The 23,609-nt window shown below is 37.0% G+C and overlaps 1 protein-coding gene across 1 annotated transcript in view; it reads right to left on the bottom strand.

Annotated features, from left to right (window-relative positions):
* The window catches only part of LOC150076646 (small ribosomal subunit protein uS2-like), a 59,403-nt gene that overhangs the window by 14,484 nt on the left and 21,310 nt on the right, over positions 1 to 23,609 (bottom strand). The window contains exons 4-5 of the mRNA XM_090386962.1: positions 13,928 to 14,056; positions 3,844 to 3,966 (exon numbers count right to left, since the gene is read on the bottom strand). Coding sequence (XP_090243088.1) covers positions 3,844 to 3,966; positions 13,928 to 14,056 — 252 coding nt within the window. The remainder of the gene's footprint in view (positions 1 to 3,843; positions 3,967 to 13,927; positions 14,057 to 23,609) is intronic.

The raw sequence follows: 23,609 nt of genomic DNA, 5'->3' as shown, positions 1-23,609 counted from the left end.
TCACTTTCTTATTTCAAAGGTGTTTTTCCTTCTGCTTGGAAATTTGCTCATATCCAGCCAGTTCCTAAAAAGGGTGACAAATCCCTCTCATCCAGTTATCGTCGCATTGCAATTAAACGCCAACTCTTAAACTACCTAGAAACCTCCCGTCTGATCAACGATCGCCAGTATGGATTCCGTCAGTGTCGATCCAATGGTGATATTCTGGCTTATGTTACCCATTTATGGACTAATTCAATGGAAAGATTCTGTGAAACAAGTAGTTGCTCTTTATATCTCAAAGGCTTTCGATCGTGTTTGGCATAAAGGTCTCCTAAACGAGCTTCCATCTTATGGTTTGCCAACTGTTTTTAGTAATTGGTTATACAGTTTTCTCTCTGATCGCTCACTGAGGGTGATGGTAGATGGCTCTGTCTTCTAACTTCTCCAATAATGCCAATGTCCCCCAAGGTTCAGTTCTTTCCCCCACTCTTTTCCTCTTGTATATTAATGACCTTCTTCCATTGACTGGAAATCCTATCCATAGTTTTGCCGATGATAGCACATTGCATTCCACTTTCCATTTTAAGAAACCTTGTCCTGCTCAATCAGCTTCAACTTCTCGAAAATCTGCTACCAATTCCTTAAATGCAGATCTTCAGGTAATTCTCCAGTAGGGCAAAGACAACTTAGTTGATTTCAACCCCTCTAAAACTCAGTCTTGTCTTATATCTCGCAAAAAAGGATTCTTCTGCTCCTATGCTTATCTTTAGTGACACTCTGATTTCTAGGCAAAATGATATATCTCCTCTGGGGATTACCCTAACTTCTAATCTCTCTTGGCACAAGCAAATTACAAATATTGCTTCCTCTGCTTCTAAAAAACTTGGTTTTCTCTTTCGCTCTCGGTGTTACTTTTCTTTCAAACAGCTGCTCACTCTGTATAAATTGCAAATCTGCCCTGCCATGGAATATTGTTCCCACCTCTGGGGTGGTGCCCCTAAAACCTCTCTCAGGCTTCTTGATTCCATTCAGAAGAGGGCAGTTAGGTTAATTAATGATTCATCTTTAACAAAGTCTCTCCACTCGCTGTCTCATAAACGTACTGTTTCTGCTGCATGCCTCTTCTACATAGTGACATAGTGTTTTGGTAGGTTACTAGCGGTATCCAGGGTTTCCCCTATATCCGCCGTTGTTTAAGCGTTTATCTTTGCCAGCATAAAATTTTTTAACAATTTCTCTAATGATAACGTATACAATTTTGAATTTTGACTAAAAAAAAAAAAAAAAAAACTTATTTTACCCTTTAATTTGTATTTTAGTGTATGTAGTGTGTTGTTCTCGTTGTTTGTGGCTGGCAACTGGCATTTAGCAGCAGGGAGTCACGGACTTGTAGTGTCCCGACCCCCCGCTCCCGTCACTTGCCACGTGGAGGCAGCCAGTTTCTCTTGCACTCTTAATCATTTCCTTATTAAACAATATTTTGGTAGTACCCTGGCTCTCGCAGGGCTCAGTCCTGACCTAGGGCGGGCGTTTTAGGATGTTTTTAGTAGCCGGACCCCTGCACACGCAGGGCCCAATCCTGTCCTTGTGGAGAAGCCCGGCATTCTAGGTTATTTTATATCTATTTCAATTCTTTATCATTTACACAGGCATATAGTCAGTCAGTCTTACATAGGCATAAAAGTCAATCAGGCATTCTAGGTTATTTTATATCCATTTCAATTCTTTATCATTTACATAGGCATAAAAGTCAATCAGTCTCTTATAATCACTGTTGTTTTCTTATGTGCTAGGTGAGTTTTTGTGTGTCACGTACAAGTTTGTGTGTTCCCTGACCTTTTCATGTGGTCAGCAGGTATACTGTCTTATTTTCAAGCCATAGGTCCATGGCAGACTGTGTTTTCCTTGTCCTGCCCTTCTTCCTTTCACTTGGTAATTATTGACAATACAACACGCGTTACCTTCACAGTGTAGTGTTGTCACAGGACACGGTTACCTGCTAGTCTGGCAGGCCTAGGAGACTCCTTCTTCTCTGGAATGCTCTCTCTGCAAAGTTCGCCAGTGCTTGGAAGGTTTCCAGTGATTCCGTCACTTTGAAGAAATCCTCCGTGTGGTACACCTCTGTTATTAGCTGGAACGGTTGCCTCAGGTCCGTGTAGTTAATGCAGTCCAGCATTATGTGTTGCACTGTATCGTGCGACCCGCATTTGCAGTCAGGAGAATCGGCCAGCCTCAGAGCATGTAGTCTTGAGTTTAAGCTTCCGTGGCCCGACATGAGGAAAGTAGTGTATAATCCTGGTTGCAGCCAAGGTTTGTTTGTCTTGCTTATTTCTTGTGCAAGGGGGAAGAACTGATACGTTGTCCTCCCCTTGGTCTCTTCCCTCCATTCTCTTTGCCATTGTGTAGTAAACATTTCTCTTAGTCTTCTTTGTCTGTTCCATTAAGATTTATTGCATATTCTTCAAAGGCATGTGGGATTCTTTGTCTCCTGTAGTAATTTAGATATGCTTGTATGATTTCATATTTTATGGGTAGCTTTCCACATATTATCTGGAGGGCTGAAGTTGAGATGGTTCGACATGCTCTGGAGGTGGCCAAAAGAAAGATTCTTTGTGCCTGTAATAGGTATTTGTTTACTAGGCTGCGTTTGATGCCAGGTGCCCAGGCACCCGCTCCATAGCATATAATGGGGAGGAAGAGGCTTGTATAATACAATGCCAGTGTGGATGGTTTTATGTTCCATTTTTTCCTTGCAATTCTTAGTAATTTTCCGGTTAATTTTTGAGTTTTTTTCTTTAAGTATTTTGCATGCTCTATGAAAGTTAAATTTTCATCTAATATTATTCCTAGATACTTGTATTTGGATTCCCTGCCTATGCTCTGTTCATCGATTTTAATTAATGGAGGTCTATTTCTATTGAGCTTTCCCTTGAATAGGACTTGTTTTGTTTTTTCTGCTGATATTTCCAGTTTATTTATTGTGCCTCTTCTACAGATACTTTGATGAGCACTGTTCTTCTGAATTGGCTTCTATAATTCCCGCTCTTTTTCAAAACAGTCCGAACACGTGACGCCACCAGCCAACGGGTGGTAGATGACTTTCATCAACCGGTGAAATACCACCACTTTGCTTATTGGAGGCTCGAAGTGGTGAAACCCATGTTTAGTCTAGAGCAAAGTTTCCGGCATCCCCCCCCCATACTTCTCCTTCAACCCATGCACGGTACTAAGTACTATAGGTTCTGATACCTTTCATGTTTGGGGTTTTCATAAAAAAAAAAAAAAACATCCATTTACTGTCCAACTTCAAACTCACAAAACTAACTTTTCATCTTCCTCGTTTATTCATTCAACTGCCGTTGATTTTCCTTCATATGTATTTCTTGAAAATTACAGTCTACAGAAGTTAAGTCCAATGTCAACAAATATCTTCTTTCGTCTTCTCAACCTCCAACCCAAGCACGGTACTAAGTACTATAGGTTCTGACACCTCTCGTGTTTGGGGTTTACATAAAAAAAAAAAAAAAACATAATAATAAAATAACACGGTACTTGAAGATCTCTAAAACTTCGCATTGTCTTAAAGCTATTAATTCTTTGTACTGCCTTACTTCTAAAAATAAATTTTGTTTGGCTGTAGCTCCCCTATATCCCTATAGCTGCAGTTTTATCTGCTAATGCCACTCCTTTTCGTTTAAATTTCTAATGTTGAGGTATCTTGATAGCTGTACTTTTTCCCCTTTGAAAAATAGCCAAGTAGTAATATGGCAATATAATAATAACAAAATCTAAGAACTACTCCTTCCAATGGGCTTATTCTATTGAAGAAAAAAAAAAAAAAAAAAATTTAAGCATACTTACATCAGTAACTTCTGGTTGCATTATTGCAGGTTCAGCAGTGTTCCACTGCTCTGACTGAAATTCCTGCGGCTCTCTCACTGTTCTTTCTTGCTGTGGTTGGGTTACTTGTTCTTCCTTTTCAGTCTAGGAAAAAAAAAAAATCAAGTTGAATTCGATATATATAAAATAAATTATCTTCTAGTCAAGCTTTGTAAAACAGATACTGTAGGGCCAACTGAGATGTGATACCCTGAAGTTGATGAGTTTCACCATGGTGATTGTGTTCAGGAGTGAAAGGGATGCGTGTGGGGGGAATTTCAGTGGCTGGCAAAGGAGAGAATTTCACTTTTAAGAGGACCAGTTATAGTGAATGGAGGGTTTTCTTAGGCTCCATCAATTAGAGTGATAATTTCAGGTTGTCGAATATATAAATGCTATAAACATTTGTTCCAGTAGTAAAGTATCACAAAAGGAGGCTGTCAGAATGGATATGATAGGTCTTGCACTCCTAACAAAAGGAAGCATGGGATAGTAGATTGTGTGACACTGTCACATATGAGAACTACACTGAGTGATCACTGAATTATGACCACCTACCTAATACTTCATAGGTCCTCCTTTTACCCTCAGTACAGCAAACTCATCAGAAGCGTTCGGGAGGTATGGCCAACCAAGCTGTGTGTAATGTGGTCAGCAATGCAGGTATGGAGGTGATTGGTGTATCCAGATGCCAGATATGCCTTTCCAATAGTGTCCCACAAGTGGGACACTATGGGATTTATATCGGTGGAGTTCAGAGGCCAATTGGTATGCCGTTAAGACAGAACCGTGTTCCTCAAACCATTCCTACAACAACTGCCTGATAGCTCGGCGCATTGTCATCTTGGAAGATACCATCGCCATTCGGGAAAAAGTGTACCATAGCAGGGTGTACAGTCAGCAAGCAGTTGATGATAGCAGAAACCACTGATACATTGTTCCACATGAACCAGGGGTCCAAGTTCCTGCCAGTGAAACATGCCCCACACCATACAACTGCCTCCACCGGCCTGCACTTATGATACCATGCATGATGGATCAAGAGCCTCATGTTGTTGACGCCAAATCCGTACACGACCATCCACGGTGTGGAGTAAATAAAGTGACTCATCCAACCAGCACACCTTCCAGTCTTCTAATGTCCAATTTGCATGCTCTTTGCACCAGGCAAGTCTTTTGCACTGATGAACCTTGGTTAAGAGAGGATGCCGTAGGGGTCGTCTGCTGGTATAACCCATACGTGTGATGCATTGTCATGCCTGATATTGTTCCTGATTGGCCCATGTTGTATTGGGTAGTCAACTCTTCAACAGTGCTGTGCCTGTACGAATCATTGGACTCGCCACTCACCTCTAAAATCAACCTTTCGCTGACCTTTGCAGTTTTGCCGTCGGGTCGTTGTTTGACCATTTTGACACCAGTCCTGGTACCCTTTAACTACAGAGGCTCTCGAACATCCCACCAGTTCAGCCATTTAGGTTTACTTTTAACAGGAAGCACAGATGATAGATAGATTTCAAGATAATTTGTACACAAACAGACATTATTTCAAATCACATTGAAAAACTTAAATATACATATCACGTTTTTCATATCGCTACCAACCAACCAACATGCTGCAAAAAAAAAAAAAAAAACAAGGGCATGCAAGAATTAACGAAAATGGATTCTAACTTTGAATAGCTATACACAATTAGAAATTGATAATTACTCTATTTCAAAGTATATGCTCTATAATGGTGGCCTCCAAAAATGATGCTCGCTGTGCCTACATGGCTCAATAATGAGAAAAGAATGAACTGCTTAAGATCTATGTCCGAAAATAAGCATTTGTCTGTTATACTGAGAAGCACTGTGCAAGTGAAGGGTTTCTGCCTTAAGTGATCTCTGCAATCACCTTTCTGATGAACAAAAACATGTACACCTTGAGATACCTCAACAATGTTGTTCTAATTTCCTGTGCAACAGTGCATAGGAAATGAATTCGTCTGACAAACCATAGATTAGGATGAAATTATGACGAAACATGGAGTTCAAATTATTAACTTGAACTCAAGACTCAGTTGTCACGGTGGAAACAGTACATAAAATTGTGCAAAATAGTTTTGATGGTAGCAAATGATGGTTAGACAAGTGATTTTTGTCTAAGATATGATGTTATTCTCACAGATAAAGTACCTCAAGAGACAATTCTGACTCCTGCACACAGTTTTTGAGATGAAAGATGCACCCAAACATTTTACAAAATCCTCCAAAAAAGCTTCCACATCATAAGACTGAATGAAATATTGATTTCAAATTATGAACCTGAACTCAAGGTTCAGTTGATGCACTGGAAACAACCTGTACATCAAAATCAAGATATGCCAGAAAGTTCTGAGAGCAACAGTCAAAGGTTAGAGAAATGATAGCATTTATATTATATACAAATTAACATATATATAATAATAAAATAACACTATTATACCATGTGAAAATCATCAACAAATAGGTCTTATTAAACTCATATCATTTGTTAGCAGGTGATGCTTCAGGACTCTTGCCGAACCCCAATCTTCAGACCATAAATGCAATTGGGGGATATAAGAACAACCTCACAACATGAAAACCACTATGAAATTAATAAGAGACCACAACTAACACCAAGATAAGGAATGTATATACTTGCATTAATATAACACTGAGAACACAGAAGATCCAGAAATGTATAATCAAGTCAAGCCACAAGTTAAATATTAAATAAAAACATAACTATATATACTCTTTGGAGGAAATGGACCCCTTACTTACTGCACTGCAACACAAACAACAAAAACTTGCCCCGCGCAAGGCCACACAAAGAGAACCAGGCAAGACACCGCTCTAGGTCTTCAAGGCCAGATGACATTCAGTCGTACTTGATTCTGGTCCATCTGGCCTTGATAACCCAAACCGTATCTCACCCGGCTCTCCCCATACAGCCCCGCACGAAGCAAGTCCCCGCCATTTGCGTCACAGTGCAGAAAGAAGTCCAGTTCGTTCAAAGCGTAGGTTATAATTAAATATTAATTATAAACATAACAAACGTTATGTTTATAATTAATACTTAACTTGTGGCTCAACCCGACTACAGAGCTCCAAATCTATTGCATTCTCAACATTATATTAATGCAAGTACAGTAAATGCTGTTTATAATGATCACCGGTTATCAGAATTGGCTGCTTTATAGAATCAAATTTCAAAGAACCAATTCAGATCAATAAAATGCACACTTTTATTGTTTAACAGAATCATATCTTCGGTTATAGGGATCAATTTTGAAAACACCTGATATTTTTCTAAAGCACAATTCTGGAGGTCACAACCATAAAATTATAAAAACCATTTGCAGTTTCCGGTATATTAGACTTTTTTGTTTGTATAATCTGTTATAAACGGGTAGTAAACTCAATCTTATTGCATTGATCATAATACCATTAGCTGGAATTCTGGGTTTTTACGTTATTATGGTAAAATGTGCTTCCTCTTCACTGAAATCTTCAATCATATAAAAAACAAATTTTCAGAATTTGCTCTCCATTCCTATATCTAAACTTGTAAACTTTTTACTCCGTATCCTACTTGCACATGCAGTGTGCTTTATTGATCGATGCATATCTTTTTTATTGTGTTTTAAATTTTATTACAACCACAAAAAATGTTAGTGAACAGAAAAAGTCCATTTGAGTGTAAAAGATAAGTTAGGAATTATAAAAACATACGACAACTAAGTCACGATACTGATCATGTTAAAATTTGGATTTAGGAAATCAAGGCACCAGTTCGTTGAGCACTCACAATCTGTCCTTTATATCCTTCCTTTTACCAATCACACTCAGAATTGTACTACCTACTGAACCACTGACACCTTATCTGTGCTACACAGGTCAACTAACTCTGCACTCTCGTACCTCGTGGTCAACGGGGTGCATTTAGTTTTCATAGGGATGGTCATAATTCAGTGATCACTCAATGTATATCCAATATGTAACGATATTACAAATTAGATAATTTCAATACCTCATATTGTTTTTAGCATTAGTAGAGGCATATGATGCAAGAAAGCAAGCTTATGCAGCATCAGCTAGGAAAAAAAAACAAACTTCTACTTCACCCCTCCATTCGTTTGAAATACCTATCCAGCTGAGCCTTAAATTTATTTAGGCTATCAACTTCCACAACAAGGGATGGAAGTCTGTTCCACCAACCAACCACCCGCTGGCTAAAGACAAATTTCCAGACATCTATCCTATATCTGTCTTTCCTCAATTTGAATTTATGCCCTCTCAGGTGATTATTCTGAGCAAGAGGCAGAATCCCATCAGCATTGAGCATGCTCAAACCATCCAAGACTTTATACACCTCTATCAGATCACCTCGCCGGTGCCTAGTCTCAAGACACTGTAATTTGCAAAACTTAAGCCTTTCTTTGTAAGAGCAACCCTTTGTTCCATTCACTAATCTTGTTGCCCTTCTCTGTACTCGTTCCAGCAGCTCTACATCCTTCTTGAAATGAGGCCTGCAGACCTGTATACAGTACTCAAGGTGTGGCCTGACCATTGCCTTATACAAGGGAATAATCACCTCCTTATCCCTGCTAGAAAAATTCCTGTATATCATTGATAAGACACCATGAGCTACTCTTACAGCCCATCTGCACTGCTCAGAGAACTTCATATCTGCCTGCACAATTACATTCCGGTCCTTTTCATTCTCTACCACTGTCAGTGTAGTACCACAGAGTTGATGCGTTGCTCTGGGGTTGCTGTTTCCCATGTGCAGTACTTTACATTTGTCAATGTTAAACTTCATTTGTCACCTCTCAGCCCATCTGCTCAACCTTTCCAGATCCTGTTGCAGCAGCATAGCGTCAGTAGTGTCCTTAACAACCCTGCCAACTTTTGTATCGTCTGCAAACTTGGACATTAAGCTTGATATACCATCATCAATATTATTTATAAATACAGTCTGTCCTCGTAGCACGATAGTTGTGTTCCTAGAAACCCTCGTGCAATGCAAAATCGGCACCTAACCCCACTTTTCCTATGGGAAAAGTGGGGTTAGGTGCCGACCATCCAAGATTGAACACACATTTGGAACCAAAACATTATCAAACACAATAAATAATCGGGTAATTTTAATCGTTATAAAATACTTACGTATTTTATAACGATTAAAATACGTAATAAAAAATAATATTATAATATTTTTTTATTTTTATTATAATATAATAAATAATAAAAAATATTTTTTTATTATTTATTTAAATAATAAAAATTTATTAATAAAATAGTAAAAAATTTATTATATTAAATAAAATAGTCGTGATAAAATACTTACGTATTTTATTACGACTATTACGTAATAAAATATTGCTAATGCTTTTGCTTCTATCGTAAGCAAACTTGTTTTTTGTTTGATTTTCTCTCCAAACAGATCACAGCTATTCCATCTCTTCCAATTCTTTGTGTCTTAATCTAATGGATTTTAATTACACTTTGAGTTGTTCCCGCTATGAAAGTTGTTTTTATTTTCTCCGCATTCTTTCTAATTCTCGGCGTTGCCTCATTTCGGTCTGTAGCACGTGCAATATCACATGGTCTTTCATTTTGCTCAAAGCGTTTCACAATTTCATATTTTTTCTCTATCGACAGAGGCAGACTGGGCATAAGCCTTACCCGGGAAACCCCGGTGGGCCAGAGGCCGGTGTGATTTTGGCCATAAACCGTAGTATGAGGCCACTATAAATTTTCCCGGGTAAGAATTTTTGATCCAGTCCGCCTCTGTTTATCGATATTGCTTTGTTTTTTTTCTCTCCGAATCTGCAGTGTCTTCGCCAGGACGCTTCCTTTTCACACCTTTTAAGTATTTTACTAATGTTTAGGGAATAAAGCACAATTACAAAACGAGGAGGCACGCTTGATACACATAAACAAAGCTGTGCCCATGTAGCAACTGAATAAACAACACCGTCAAGGCCGAGATATACTATTAACACCTCACATTTTACTAAAGCACATTTCTGGGGGTTACTACCATAAAACAATTTCCAGTTGCATTTCTGCTAGTGGAATCTGTTATAAACTGGTAGTAAACTACATCTAATTGCATTTGCGATTATATCGATAGCTGTAATTGTGTTGGTTTTTACGTTATTATGGTGAAATGTGTTTCCCTTCACTGATATAAAAAACATAAATACATTTTCAGAATCTTCTCTTCATTCCTATCGTGTTGCGTTCGGTTGGGATGATTCTGCGTTCGACTGCCATTTCTTGTAAACACAAAGGCGAATCGTGCATAAGCGAATTCGATTCGTGTTATATAAGATATCGTTCCCCTATTTATAAATAGTGTATGATCGAATTTGTGTAATGTAAACACGTGTTATATGAGGACCGACTGTACAGAAAACAATATGGACCCAACACTGAACCCTGAGGGACTCCACTAATAACATTAGTCCACGATGAGCAGTGTCCACTGATTACCACTCTGTCTTCTCCCCCTCAACCACCCCTTTATCCATAGCAGCAATTTGCCTCCAATGCCACACTGCTGCAATTTGTGCAGCAGTCTTCCATGTGCAACAGTATCAAAAGCCTTTCTAAGATCCAAGTATACAAAATTTGTATAATATCAAAGTTATTTCCTGCATCATAGTATCCAATCAAATTGGTCAGGCAAGACTTCCCCTTAACAAAACCATGCTGTGTCTGAGCTATAACTGAAGTCTTGTCTAGATGATCTGCAGTGCTTCTTTAACGAGTGCCTCCATTAATTTTCCTGGAACAGAAGTTAAACTCACAGGTCTATAATTACTTGTGTCAGCCTTTGATCCTCCTTTGTGAATTGGGGTCACATTTGCACATTTCCAGTCTATGGGTACCTCCCCTGAGTCCAAGGAAGCTCTCATAATTATGGCTAAAGGTTTGCTTACTTCCTTTGCTGCCTCCTTTAATATAACTGGATAGATCCCATCCACCCCAGGTGCCTTTCTTGTGTTTATCTTCAACAATTTCTCCTCCACTTTACTCTCAGTTATTACAAGATTATCTAGCTTACTGCCAGAGTTGAATACACCTCTGGCATTCCCCTCCCTGAATAACTCCTCATGTGTGAATGTTGATGCAAAATATTCATTTAGTTTATTAGCTACCTGAGCAGGATCATCAACAGTTGAACCATTGATATCAAGTGGACCAATCTGATTCATCCCCTTCCTTCTACAGTTTACTTAAGAAAAAAACTCTGTACTGTTTTTCTTTGCATCCTTTGCCAAAGATTTCTCGTAATCTGCCTTCGCCTGCCTAACTCCTTTGTAACTTGGTTACAGATCAACTTATATTTATCATAGGCTTCTGTGTCATGTGTTAATTTATGTATCCCAAGCATTTTTCTTCTCTGTCATATGTCTCATTAGTTCATCTGACATCCATTTTGGCCTAAACCTTGAACAATATTTCTTAGTTGGTATGTAAACCCCAGTAGCTTCCAAGATAAGTTCTTTGAATGCTTCCCATTTTGAATTTGCTGTTGGTAACATCATCAGTTGGTCCCACTGTATAGAATTTAATTATTGTCTCAGACCACGTAGTCGCCTTTACAAAAGCAATAACCCTTCCCTTTACCACTGATGGTAGTTACCTCTTTGAGTAAATCCCACTTCAGCACACTGTGATCACTGCCACCCAGTGGTTCCTCTATCTGCAGATTCTTAATGCATGAAGAATCACTACTGATAATCAAATCAAGAGTATTACTCCCTCTAGTTGCCTCCTGAACATGCTGATGTAGAAAACAATCATCCAATAAATCCACAAAAGCCTTGCTAGTGTGTGAGTGACCAACCCACAAATTCCAGTCAATATCTGGGAAATTAAAATTTCCCCATTATAAGACTCTCTGATTTACTGGCCCACTATTTCCCTATACATTTTCTTATTATACTCATCAGTCATCCTTCATATTACTTAAAATACATCATTTTAATTATATAATTTTGGATTGACGAGGGTATATTGTATTCTCTTCTATTACTGTGATGAAATATTGATTTGGTACTGCATAGGGTACTATGCAGTGCCAAATTTGATATATTTGTTTTAAAATTGAAATAAATATATCAAAACTGCAGAAACATTAGGAATAAGAATTAACACGTCCTACTTTTATTAATACTGTTTTAATACTCACATGGTCATTACCCAGTTTACTATTACAATGCTTGTGATGCTACCCTCCCCATTGCTTTAACCAGTTTCCACTATAACATATTTAAAGACTGGATCAACTGCAGTTCGACGTGGTATTTGGAAAATTATGATTTCTTATGAATAAACCAAAGTAGTGTCCAGTGAACAAAATCTACACTAGATATTCTTGTAATAAAAAAACTCAAAGAAATATTCTCCTACCTCAAGAACACCACGCAGTGGTTTCTTTTGATATCAAAAATTTGATTCTACCATATGGAATCCTCCACTAATTAGATCACCACTCAGTGAAATACACCTACTTGCCTTCAATCAATTGTGCAAGGAAGACCCTTGCACATCAGTATTTAGTGTGTATTACAACTGTATTCTGTTCACATTTGTAATACACACAGCTTCAGCACAGTGGTCACAGGACTGATCATAAATGATCTCAAAATTTATGCTCATCCCTGAGCATGCCGACAGAGAAAGACTACAGAGACATTAATAAAGCCGCCAGTATTGCGAGTCCAAGTCAAAGAATTCCAGCTCTGTACACAAATGATGTGTACACTTCTATCATCATTGTAACTCATGTCCTGACCTAGAATTAAAACTTGTAGTCTATATCAGTTCAAAAAAAGCATTTGTTCTTGGGATTCACTTTTACTTGGGGCTTATGTGAAAAAATTAAATGTTTGAGAAATGCTTTCTAGAAAGCTCTTTTATGAGATCTGTGACTTCCTACTGTATTTTGATTAAACCAGTATGTCTTAGCATTAGTAGAAGCATAAGATGCAAGAAAGCAAGCTTATATAGCATCAGCCAAAAAAAAAAAAAAACCTTCCCATTTCATCCATCAATTTATTTAAGCTGTCATGGAAGTTTGTTCCAGGAATCAACCACCTGCTGGCTAAAGGAAAATTTCTGTACTCTATAACTGTCTTTCCTCAATTTGAACTTATGCCCCCCCCCCTCAGGTGCAGAACTGAGCAAGAATCCTATCAGCATTGAGTTTGCTCAAACCATTCAAGGCCTTATATTCTCCAATCGGATCACCTCGCAGGTGCCTAGTCTCTAGACACTGCAATTTGCAGAACTTAAGCCTCTCTTGGTAACAGCAACTCTTTATTCCAGTCACTAGTCTCATTGCCCTTCCCTGTACTTGTTCTATCAAATTTACATCATTTCCTAAAATGAGGCCCCCAGAACTGTATGCACAGGACTCAAGGGTGGTCTGACCATTGCCTTATACAAGGGGATAATCACCTCCTTATCCCTGATAGCAAAATTCTTATATATTGACAAGATCCCACGAGCTACTCTTGCACCTGTCTGCACTGCTCATAAAACTTATCTGACTGCACAATTATCCCCAGGTCCTTTTCATTCTCCACTACCCTGAGTGTAGGACCATATAGTTGGAATATTACTTTGGGGTTACTGCTACCCATATGCAGCATTTTGCATTTGTCAATGTTAAACTTCAGTTGCCACTTCTCAGCCCATCTGCCTAACATCTCTAGATCCTGTTGCAGTAGCGTACTGTCCTTACTGTCATTAAAACCCTACCAAACCCTAACTTGTAAAGGTAAGTTAAAACTTAAGTTTTAACAAGTACTTAACTTGTAAAGTACTACAGAGATACAGTTCTATGACATATGCATTATTTGTATAAAGTAAAACTAAAATTATCCCAAAAGAAAATGCAATCTTGCAGTTAACACTGTTTGACACTAAACCCTCTATGTAAAAAAAAAAAAAAAAACATTTCACTTATATATTTGCCTGCTTTATTTTAATTGGTTTGTTCACTGAAAAAGTACAACTTAGCAAATAATACACTTACCTCTTCTGGATCTCTATAAAAATATAAATCAACCATGACGTCCCATTTAATTTCTCGACTGATAGTACCACGCATTCGCAATACTTCACGAGCTAACATCCACCATGTTAAACCAATGGAGTGGTTACCCTACAGAGGAAGGAGAGTGGGGTAAAAATAGTTAATTTACAGAAAATGCAGACTGAAGACTAAAAAGGTAAGCATCATAATCAAGACATGGTTTTAGATGTTCCTACTCCATTTTTAATTGACTGTAGTTATGTTTATAGAAAGTTGGGTTACACAATCAAAACTAGACATGTTTTTGTGCTGATAGGGTTGCTAGTTTTTTGGGAGTATATGTAACCAAACAATGTCAAAATTGAAGCATGGATAAAGGAGGAATGCAATGGAAATGCAGCCATTTAATTTTTTGATAATTTTTCTTAATGATTAACTTATTTTTATTAACTACATTTATTTTATTCTTATTTGTTCTTTTATCCCTTAGGCTGCTGATAAAAATTTGGAAAACAAGAGACTTGGCACCACGAAGTTACCAAGCAATCACTTAAAAAAAAAAAAAAAACCCCACTCTGGTGATATTCCATCAAAAAAAAAATAATAAAATAAAACACGGAGGAAAAAAATAAACAGAACCAAATGCTGCATGAGAAATTTTTTTAACTAGACAAGATTACGTTTATCCCGAAAAAAAAAAAAAAAAAAAAGAATAAAAAGAATAAAAAGTTACGGCTTCTAGGCCAACCATACGAACCCTTTCCCACTGCTTTTGTAGTCATGGGAATATTTTCCCACAACTATTATAACACCTTCAATTGCCTTAATCAATTGGAGGAGGGGATGGGGGGGGGGAGTCATTTTAGAAAAAATTCAGATGTTGATAATTTTTTAGGGCATAACGTAGGTAGGTTCCAGTTTATCTGGCAAACTTGAGCTAAGAGGCAAGCCAGTTTTCAGTGTTTCACTTTCCTGAATGATATGTATACCTGTAAGGTATTGTTGGCCAATTGCATTCTTAAATATTGGATGAAAGTGTAAATCAGGAAAAAATTTCCTTGGCTGTGTCTGATACATGTGCCAGTTTTACAACTAAAAGATTAGACCCTGTACAGTATGTAATTTAGAAGGGTGAGGGTAATGGAAATTAATACTAATATTAATTAATATTATAAAAATTAATACAGTGCACACCACCTATTGTTAAAACGGATAATGTAACCATTCATTTAATGTTCTTACTTTTATGAAGTCCCAATCAGATCTATACTCATATATAGAAAACACATTTACAGTAATCACTGCTTTGATTTTTGCTATCACTTTTTAGCCTTATTGTGTTCTATGTGCATGTGCAGTGGAAGTGATTACATAATATTTCTATTTGTTCTTGAATTTGATGCATTATGTCACTGTCATTACTCCATGAAAGAAAGTACCGTGTATCCAACCCATACTACTACCAATCTGACTGTTTTGTAGTAGAGAATTAACCCTTTTCTAATTATTGATTGTAATATTTTCTTTACTTGTTTTTAACTGTTTCTATGAATTTCCAGAAACATGACAATTTTTTTTTTCCAAGAGCAAACAGAACCTGGGATAAAAAATTTTGCCTCGATACAATTTTTTTTTTCTGACTTTCATTTATACGAATAATTTCTGTGGTTAGTGGGGGGGGGAGGCTATCACTGATATTTAAAGCTTCGAAGGACCAGCTAACATATTTCCATTACAAGTTAGTTATTTGGTTAGGAGCATTATGAGAACCCCAAACACGAGAGGTATTATAACCTATAGTACTTAGTACCGTGCTTGGGTTGGAGGTTGAGAAGACGAAAGAAGATATTTGTTGATATTGGACTTGAACTTCTGTAGATTGTAATTTTCAGGAAATACGTATGAAGGAAGGTTGTTCCAGAAAACGGCAGTTGAATGAATAAATGAGGAAGATGAAAAGTTGGTTCTGTGGGTTTGAAGTTGGACAGTAAATGGATGTTGGCTGGTGGCGGCACGTGTTCGGACTGTTTTGAAAGAGAGAGCGGGAATTATAGAAGCCAATTCAGAAGAACAGTGCCCATGGAAGTATCTGTAGAAGAGGCATGCAGCAGAAACAGTGCGTCTATGAGAAAGCGAGTGGAGAGACTCTGTTAGAGATGAATCATTAATTAACCTAACTGCCCTCTTCTGAATGGAATCAAGAAGCCTGAGAGAGGTTTTGGGGGCACCACCCTAGATGTGGGAACAATATTCCGTGGCGGGGCGGATTTGCGATTTATACAGAGTGAGCAGCTGTTTGGGAGAAAAGTAACGCCGAGAGCGAAAGAGAAAACCAAGTTTTTTAGATGCAGAGGAAGCAATATTTGTAATGTGCTTGTACCAAGAGAGATTAGAAGTCAGGGTAATACCCAAAAGAGATATATCATTTTGCCTAGAAATTGGAGTGTCACTAAAGATAAGCATAGGAGCAGAAGAATCCTTTTTGCGAGATTTAAGACAAGATTGAGTTTTAGAAGGTTTGAAATCAACTAAGTTGTCTTTGCCCCACTGGAGAATTACCTGAAGATCGGCATTTAAGGAATTGGCAGCAGATTTTCGAGAACTTGAAGCTGATTGAGCTGGACAAGGTTTCTCAAAATGGAAAGTTGAATGCAATGTGCTATCATCGGCAAAACTATGGATAGGATTTCCAGTCGATGGAAGAAGGTCATTGATATACAAGAGGAAAAGAGTGGGGGGAAAGAACTGAACCTTGGGGGACACCGGCATTAGTGGAGAAGTTAGAAGACAGAGAGCCATCTACCATCACCCTCAGTGAGCGATCAGAGAGAAAACTGGATAACCAATTACTAAAAACAGTTGGCAAACCATAAGATGGAAGCTTGTTTAGAAGACCTTTATGCCAAACACGATCAAAAGCCTTTGAGATGTCAAGAGCAACTACTTGTGTTTCACCGAACCTTTCCATTGAATTAGTCCATAAATGGGTAACGTAAGCCAGAATATCACCAGTGGATCGACACTGACGGAATCCATACTGGCGATCGTTGATCAGACGGAAGGTTTCTAGGTAGTTTAAGAGTTGGCGGTTAATTGATTTCTCCATTACTTTAGAAAGAGTAGAAGTAATTGCAATGGGACGATAATTGGATGGGAGGGATTTGTCACCCTTTTTAGGAACTGGCTGGATATGAGCAAATTTCCAAGCAGAAGGAAAAACACCTTTGGAATAAGAAAGTGAAAAAAGGCGGCAAAGAATAGGAGTAAGTTCAGGAGCACAGGTTTTGAGAACAAGTGGAGAAATACCATCCGGACCTGGAGCTTTCTTAGCATCAAGGTTCATCAAAATCCTTCTGATATCCTTTTGACGGAAGACCACAGGAGGCATTGAATGGAGCGTGTTAGGAATGGTGGGAGGTGTTTTACCAAGATCATTAATACATGAGCTCGAAGAAAAATGGGATGCTAGCAGGTCAGCTTTATCCTTGGCTGAAGTGACAACAGAACCATCTGGTTTGGACAGAGGTGGGAGCAGAGATGGGCAAAAGTTGCGGCCAATAGCTTTGGCAAGAGACCAGAATGCTTGGCTACCATTAGGGCAAGAAGCAAGTTTTCTACTCAGCCTGTTCAAACTCTAGTTTGGACTGATTAATAACTGCTTTATAACTGATTAATAACTGCTTAATAACTGCATTAGCAACTAAGGCCATATTGCTCCGGGATATGCGGTGGTCATTCCCTGACCTTTCCGCATCCTCCGTATTTGGTGGTGACGGACTCGAACCTATGCTATGGGATCCAGCAGTTCTTGCACCATGGCTAACCTCTATCTGCACTATTATGAAAGTAACATTACGGACGATATAAAATTCTATAGATATATAGATGACGTAATTATGTTCAACCATGACAACTTTATAAATGTAGCAAAGAACAATTACCCAGCAGACCTTAAAATTGAATGTACAAATCCGGATAACAACCAAAAAGCTGTCTACTTAGACAGCGAAATTGACATCCACCCAGACAAAATATATAGAAATCACTATGATAAAAGAGACCATTTTAATTTCGAAACAATAAAACTCACACACTGGGAAAGCAACATAGCAAAGCATGTACATGGTAATACCATAAGAAATCAGACAAACAGACGATTACAAATATGCAACAATATAAATAACGTAATTATAGCTATTAAAAAACTCATAACGCTGGATAGAAACAAAATTCCCAAACAATACAGTAGATATCACATAAAAACTGCCATATACGCAAATAGTAGAAAACACCATCCCAATGTAGACCCACATGCATTTATCAAAAGCCAGCTAAAAATATAATAGTATTTGCTCAGAAGAGTAGCCCCTTATTTATTAGGTTTATTGCACTCAGGCGAGGCTCGTCGCCTGACTGCACTACGACCTATTGCCAAAATTCACCCCCCCCCACACCCATTGTAAGAGGCTGTATATATGTATATAGCTTTGCCTCTGGACAATCAAGTGCTGTTACGCCTTGGAAAAGCGGTACCGGCACTATCCGAGGTAAGGCATAAAATAAATGTAAAAATTATGTAAATACACAACTAAGTAAATTCATCGAAATCCAACTACAAAACCACCATAATAGACATTGGCCTGAAGATCGGGGACTTCGGCCAATACACCATCGGCACACAACCTAATGGAAGTGAAACGTGAAACCTAATGGAAGTAACACATTGAAACGTCAATGCGACTGCGCAATAAAAATAGCCATCCTTAAAACAAGTTAAGGGCGGGAAACTTCCCTTTTTCGACTCTTCGACCTCCATTGAAACACATCAAGTAAGTAATGTTATTGCAATATATTAAATAAACTTACCCGTTGGGCTTTGTGTATTCTATCACAGTTGCTGTAGAAATTATGGGGAATTAATTTGGTTCATAATAAATTTATAATAAATAATACTGATTTAACTAATAACAATTAAGATAAACATGGGACCAAAAAATAAATTAAAAATAGAAACTTAGAATTTAGTAATTGGATAAAATAGCAAAGCTGTGATAGATGCAAACAGAAACGGGTAAGTAAGAAATGCATTACATCGAATGGACCGTCAATCCGCTCAAAGCCCCCGATGAAGTAGGGGATTGACGTCCATGTGATGTAATACAAAAATGTATAAATATGTTTAATATTATATCATATTGTTTTAAAATAGTATTGCTACAGTTTTTCATCAATAATTGATATGAATTTTTTTAGCAATACGTAACAAGTTGAAAAATCCTGAATGTATAGGCCATGGGAAATTAAGATAACCGAGATTAGGCTAGCTTAAAGACCAGTAATGTATTAACTATAATACCTATGTGTAGAAAATACCTGTGATTAAGAAAATGAACAAAGACGGAATAAACCACAATAGAATGATAATACAAAAAGAAATAACAATATGTACTCTGTTCGTACCCATGCATTGCTAAAACAGCTACTGGGACAACAGAAAAAGCTAGAGATAGAAATAAATTAAGTAAAACTACTATAAAAGCATATTAAAAATAAAATACAACATGAATTATCATATTACAAAAGAATAATATATATATATTACTATATATAAATATATAGTAATTCGAGGGGGATTGAGGTACTATTACTTTTCTATCACCCTATTTCCGTTCTCCTTATTTGGCAACAGCTGACTATCTTTTGTCATCCAATAACATGTTATATAGTATTATTGGTTCTTTACTATCGCCATTATTTGCTTTTTACTTTGATCTCGTTGTCTGGGCTATCGGTCGGGCTAAAGTCATCTAGCCTGTTAACCACCTTAAATTCATTTACCTCCCTAACTAATTATCTTCTATCCACTACTACTTTCCAGTTTAATCTTAGCTTAACTTAGTGGTCACCCTTAAAGATATCCTTATGATATCTATCTTCCATTCGTCAGGAATAACAGGCAGATGATAACAGAAACTGATAGCTCGCCAATTGTAGGAGGACACATTGTAAGGGTTAGCCCTCGATAAAGTCCTTTGCAATGTGTCTCCCCTATCCTTACTACAATTTACTAGACATAGTTATTTAGTAATTATCCTTATATATATATATATGTTTCATTTTTGCTTATAACAATTATGTTTCCCTACCAGGTTATTACCATGGACCAGAGACAGCTATGACAGCTATCACAGCCATTAGTTACCACCTGCTCATTCACACTATGGTCATAGATATTAAGACTGATGTAATGTTTTATCTAGACATTGATGGCATTAATCAGCTCTTCTCTCCCTTGTTAGGTTCTTGTCTAGGTTTTCACTGATTGTATCACCATTATAATTAATTATCTTACCGTTTTTAACTGTTAACTATGTGTCATATCCACTATATATATATATATATATATATATATTGGATGATGTTCCCAAAACATCTACACACTGGATGATTCATCATCTCATATCTGATCTATAAAAGGTCTTAAAGGTTTTTATTAAAATTCTCTGCTCAAGAAGTTGAATTAGTAATGTGGTAATTGAAGGTAGAAAAACTAATTCAATGTTTTCCAAAGTCAATTTTGGATCAGCTGTGCTCAGCACAATTTTTTTGTTTTTTGTTAGTCAATTGCAAATCCCATTTATGAAGATAACCCCAGGGGCTCACATCTGGTGAGTATAGGCTTGGCGCACCCAGGGTCTGAGCTGGATAGCATCATCCTCTTTCTTGGTGACTCCTTTCTACTTCTCTCTCAGGGTAACTCAAATTTTTTTTCGGCTGGGGCAGCATAAGCCTCAGGCTTCCTTGCACTATATGGCTGATAATAATAATCTTCAAACAAAAGCTGTCATCCAAGCATTACATTATTGACATATTCAACCACTAGCTGTTTTACTACTTTAAAACATTTAAGTGATTTACTGCTTATAACTAATGGCTTCTTGGTTGTTCCCATTATTTTGCATATTAAAAGAACTATAATCCTGTCTTTGATCTTTCCTGCAGATGCATTGCAATGGTCAGGTGTTAGCCTCGTAATACAACCATTTCATCTGTGTTAAAAATTACTGTGCCTCTTCAGCCTCCACCTGTTGCCTTAAACTCTTCATGTAGTTTTTCAGCAAAATCATTAACATTCTTGAAGAATGCTACGAATGGTGCAATGGTTCACTTTGTTCAAACAAGCAATGAGCTTGCTTGTTTGAACAAAGTGAACAGAGCTTCATCTATTGTTTGGCATTACCCTTCACACTTCCTTTTTCTGGTTTCACTAATCACATTAATGTGCAACGTGATTTTAATAAAGATGCCTGAAGTACTCCTAATTTTACTGTCTCCCTTTGAGACATATTGCTTAAGTTTAATTTGGCAGCCATAACTGATCTTTTACAATCAAATCCACACTTTCTGTTCACTTTTTTTTTTTTTTTATTGCAAATTTTAAAGTAAAAAGGATGAGTGTCAATCAACACTCACTGGCAATTGCTTTCCCCTGCCCAATAAACAAAGATAAGTTAGTGAACAAGTGCTCCTGCAGTAGCAATTTCCATTTTTAATTGCAAATTTTAAAACAGTACAAAGGATGTGTCAATCAACAACAAAGTACATGGAAGAGAAAAGATTCAGAAAATTTCTTTGTGGTTTAGGTACTGTATATGAGTGAAGATTTCATGCAAGGGAAAATGCATTTCACCATAATGTGGAGAAGATCACATTGTAAAACAGTTTATTTGCCCAAGTCTCATTTTCAGCCATTTGAAATGAAATTGTTTGCATGGGTTGCCATAGGTCAGTGGTGGGCAACCTGTGGCCTTCTAAGATCTTACGTGCGGCCTTTGTCACACAAAGATGAAATAAAATCATTAAATAATCCTACTACTTTTAAACTAATATTTTTTAAAATTAAATATTCAAAACGTTTTAATAATAAAAAGCTCTATTTTTTTCACAATATGGAAACATTATTCAGATAATTAAAAAAGAAAATACAAATTTTTTGATCTAAAAAGTAAAATATATCATGGTTAACCTTTTCTATTTATTTAAAAATCATTTTTATGTACCACAAAATGAAAGCTATTTAATAAAAGAAAAATTCTAATCCTCTGTTAAGTTTGTTAAAATAAAAAAAATATTTTAAGAGTTAATAATTTGACGAAAATAGTTTTTTTATTTTAAAATTTAAATTGTGACATCGTGATTTTTTATCGGTTGCTTTTATGTGCATATTGGTAACTGTGAATATGTATTCTTGTCTTGAATTTTGTAATCCTGTAATTTCTTATGTTTTGATTTCAACAATTGCTTAATTTTTAGATTACCCATCATGTCCAAAAAAGTTAAAAGGAAGTTTAATGAAGAAAACCACATTTAAAGAAGATTGGGAGATGCAGTATTTTCTTATTTCTGTGAAAGACAAAATGGTTTGTTTGATATGTAATACAGCACTAAACACTTGTTTGATATGTAATAGAGCACTAACAACATTAAAAAAAATACAATGCAAATCAACATACATACTTCGTTAAAAGAGGGACGGATACCAACTATGGCCATGTCAAATGGATTTATATATCCAACATATCCTACTGATTTACCTCCACTGCATGTTGTAACGTTTGATATCACCACGATTGCCCTTTATGCAAATTCATTGTTTACATTATGAACATATTTCACAAGGACCATAAATGTGTAAAATTAGAAGGAGAAGCTCGTAAATCTGCATTTCAAAAAATGAAGAAAGAAAAACAGCACCAGAAAAGGCTTTTGGTGCTTTTATTAAGCAAGGAACGTCTGCAACCGACGTTACATACAAAATAGTGGCGACCGGGCTAGTCAAGTGGGTCAACCCAAAGGTTGCAGGTTTGAATCCCGCCTCGGGCTTGGATCAAAGTACTGCAAAAACCTTGGGAGGTGCATTATGGCCACAGAAGCTGATGCGCCAACAACTACCAAAAAAAATAAAAATAAAAATACAAAATAGCGCATGTACTTGGAAAAAAAGCAAACCATTTTGTGACATAGAAATGATAAAAGAATGTATTGTTGAAGCAGTAGGATGTTTAGATCTGGAAAAAGTTTACAAATACAAACAATCACCTCTCTCAAGAAAAACTAACTAATAGACAACATGAATTAGCTCAGAATGTAGGAGAACAACTTCAGGTAACAATTCACTCTAAAGATGTATATTTTTTCAATAGCGTTAGATGAAACCACTGATAGAAATGACTCTGCTCAAATATTATATTTTATTCATGCTATAACTGAAGATTTTCATTGTTACGAGGAACTACTGGCTTTGGGTAAGCATAATTATATGTAATAAAATTTAACACTGATAAAGTATGTTTTACTTCGTAAGTAGTGGTTCGAAGGATCGGTGCGGCCTTTCCACTATTTCCGAAAATGAATATGGCCTTTTATTCAAAAAAGGTTGCCCACTCCTGCCATAGGTGGTCCAAGTTCTCCCTGTGTGCATATGTGTTGATTGGTGGGTCTGTGGTAATTGTGTCACATGGCTGCTGATGGAAATTGCTACTGCAGAATCTCTTGTTCACTGACTTATCTTTGTTTATTGGGCAGGGAAGCAATTGCCAAAAGACACTTGGACCTCTTGTAAAAGATGATATTCTTACTAAGCTACACTGAGTTATTTTTGTTAAATAGCAAACACAATCAA

This window comes from Mastigoproctus giganteus, chromosome 12, assembly GCF_048544385.1.
Source record: "Mastigoproctus giganteus isolate SK-2022 chromosome 12, ASM4854438v1, whole genome shotgun sequence".
In the NCBI taxonomy this organism is placed as follows: Eukaryota; Metazoa; Arthropoda; class Arachnida; order Uropygi; family Thelyphonidae; genus Mastigoproctus; species Mastigoproctus giganteus.
The sequence above is the reverse complement of the archived record's forward strand: the minus strand, read 5'-3'. Positions and strand labels throughout refer to the sequence as shown.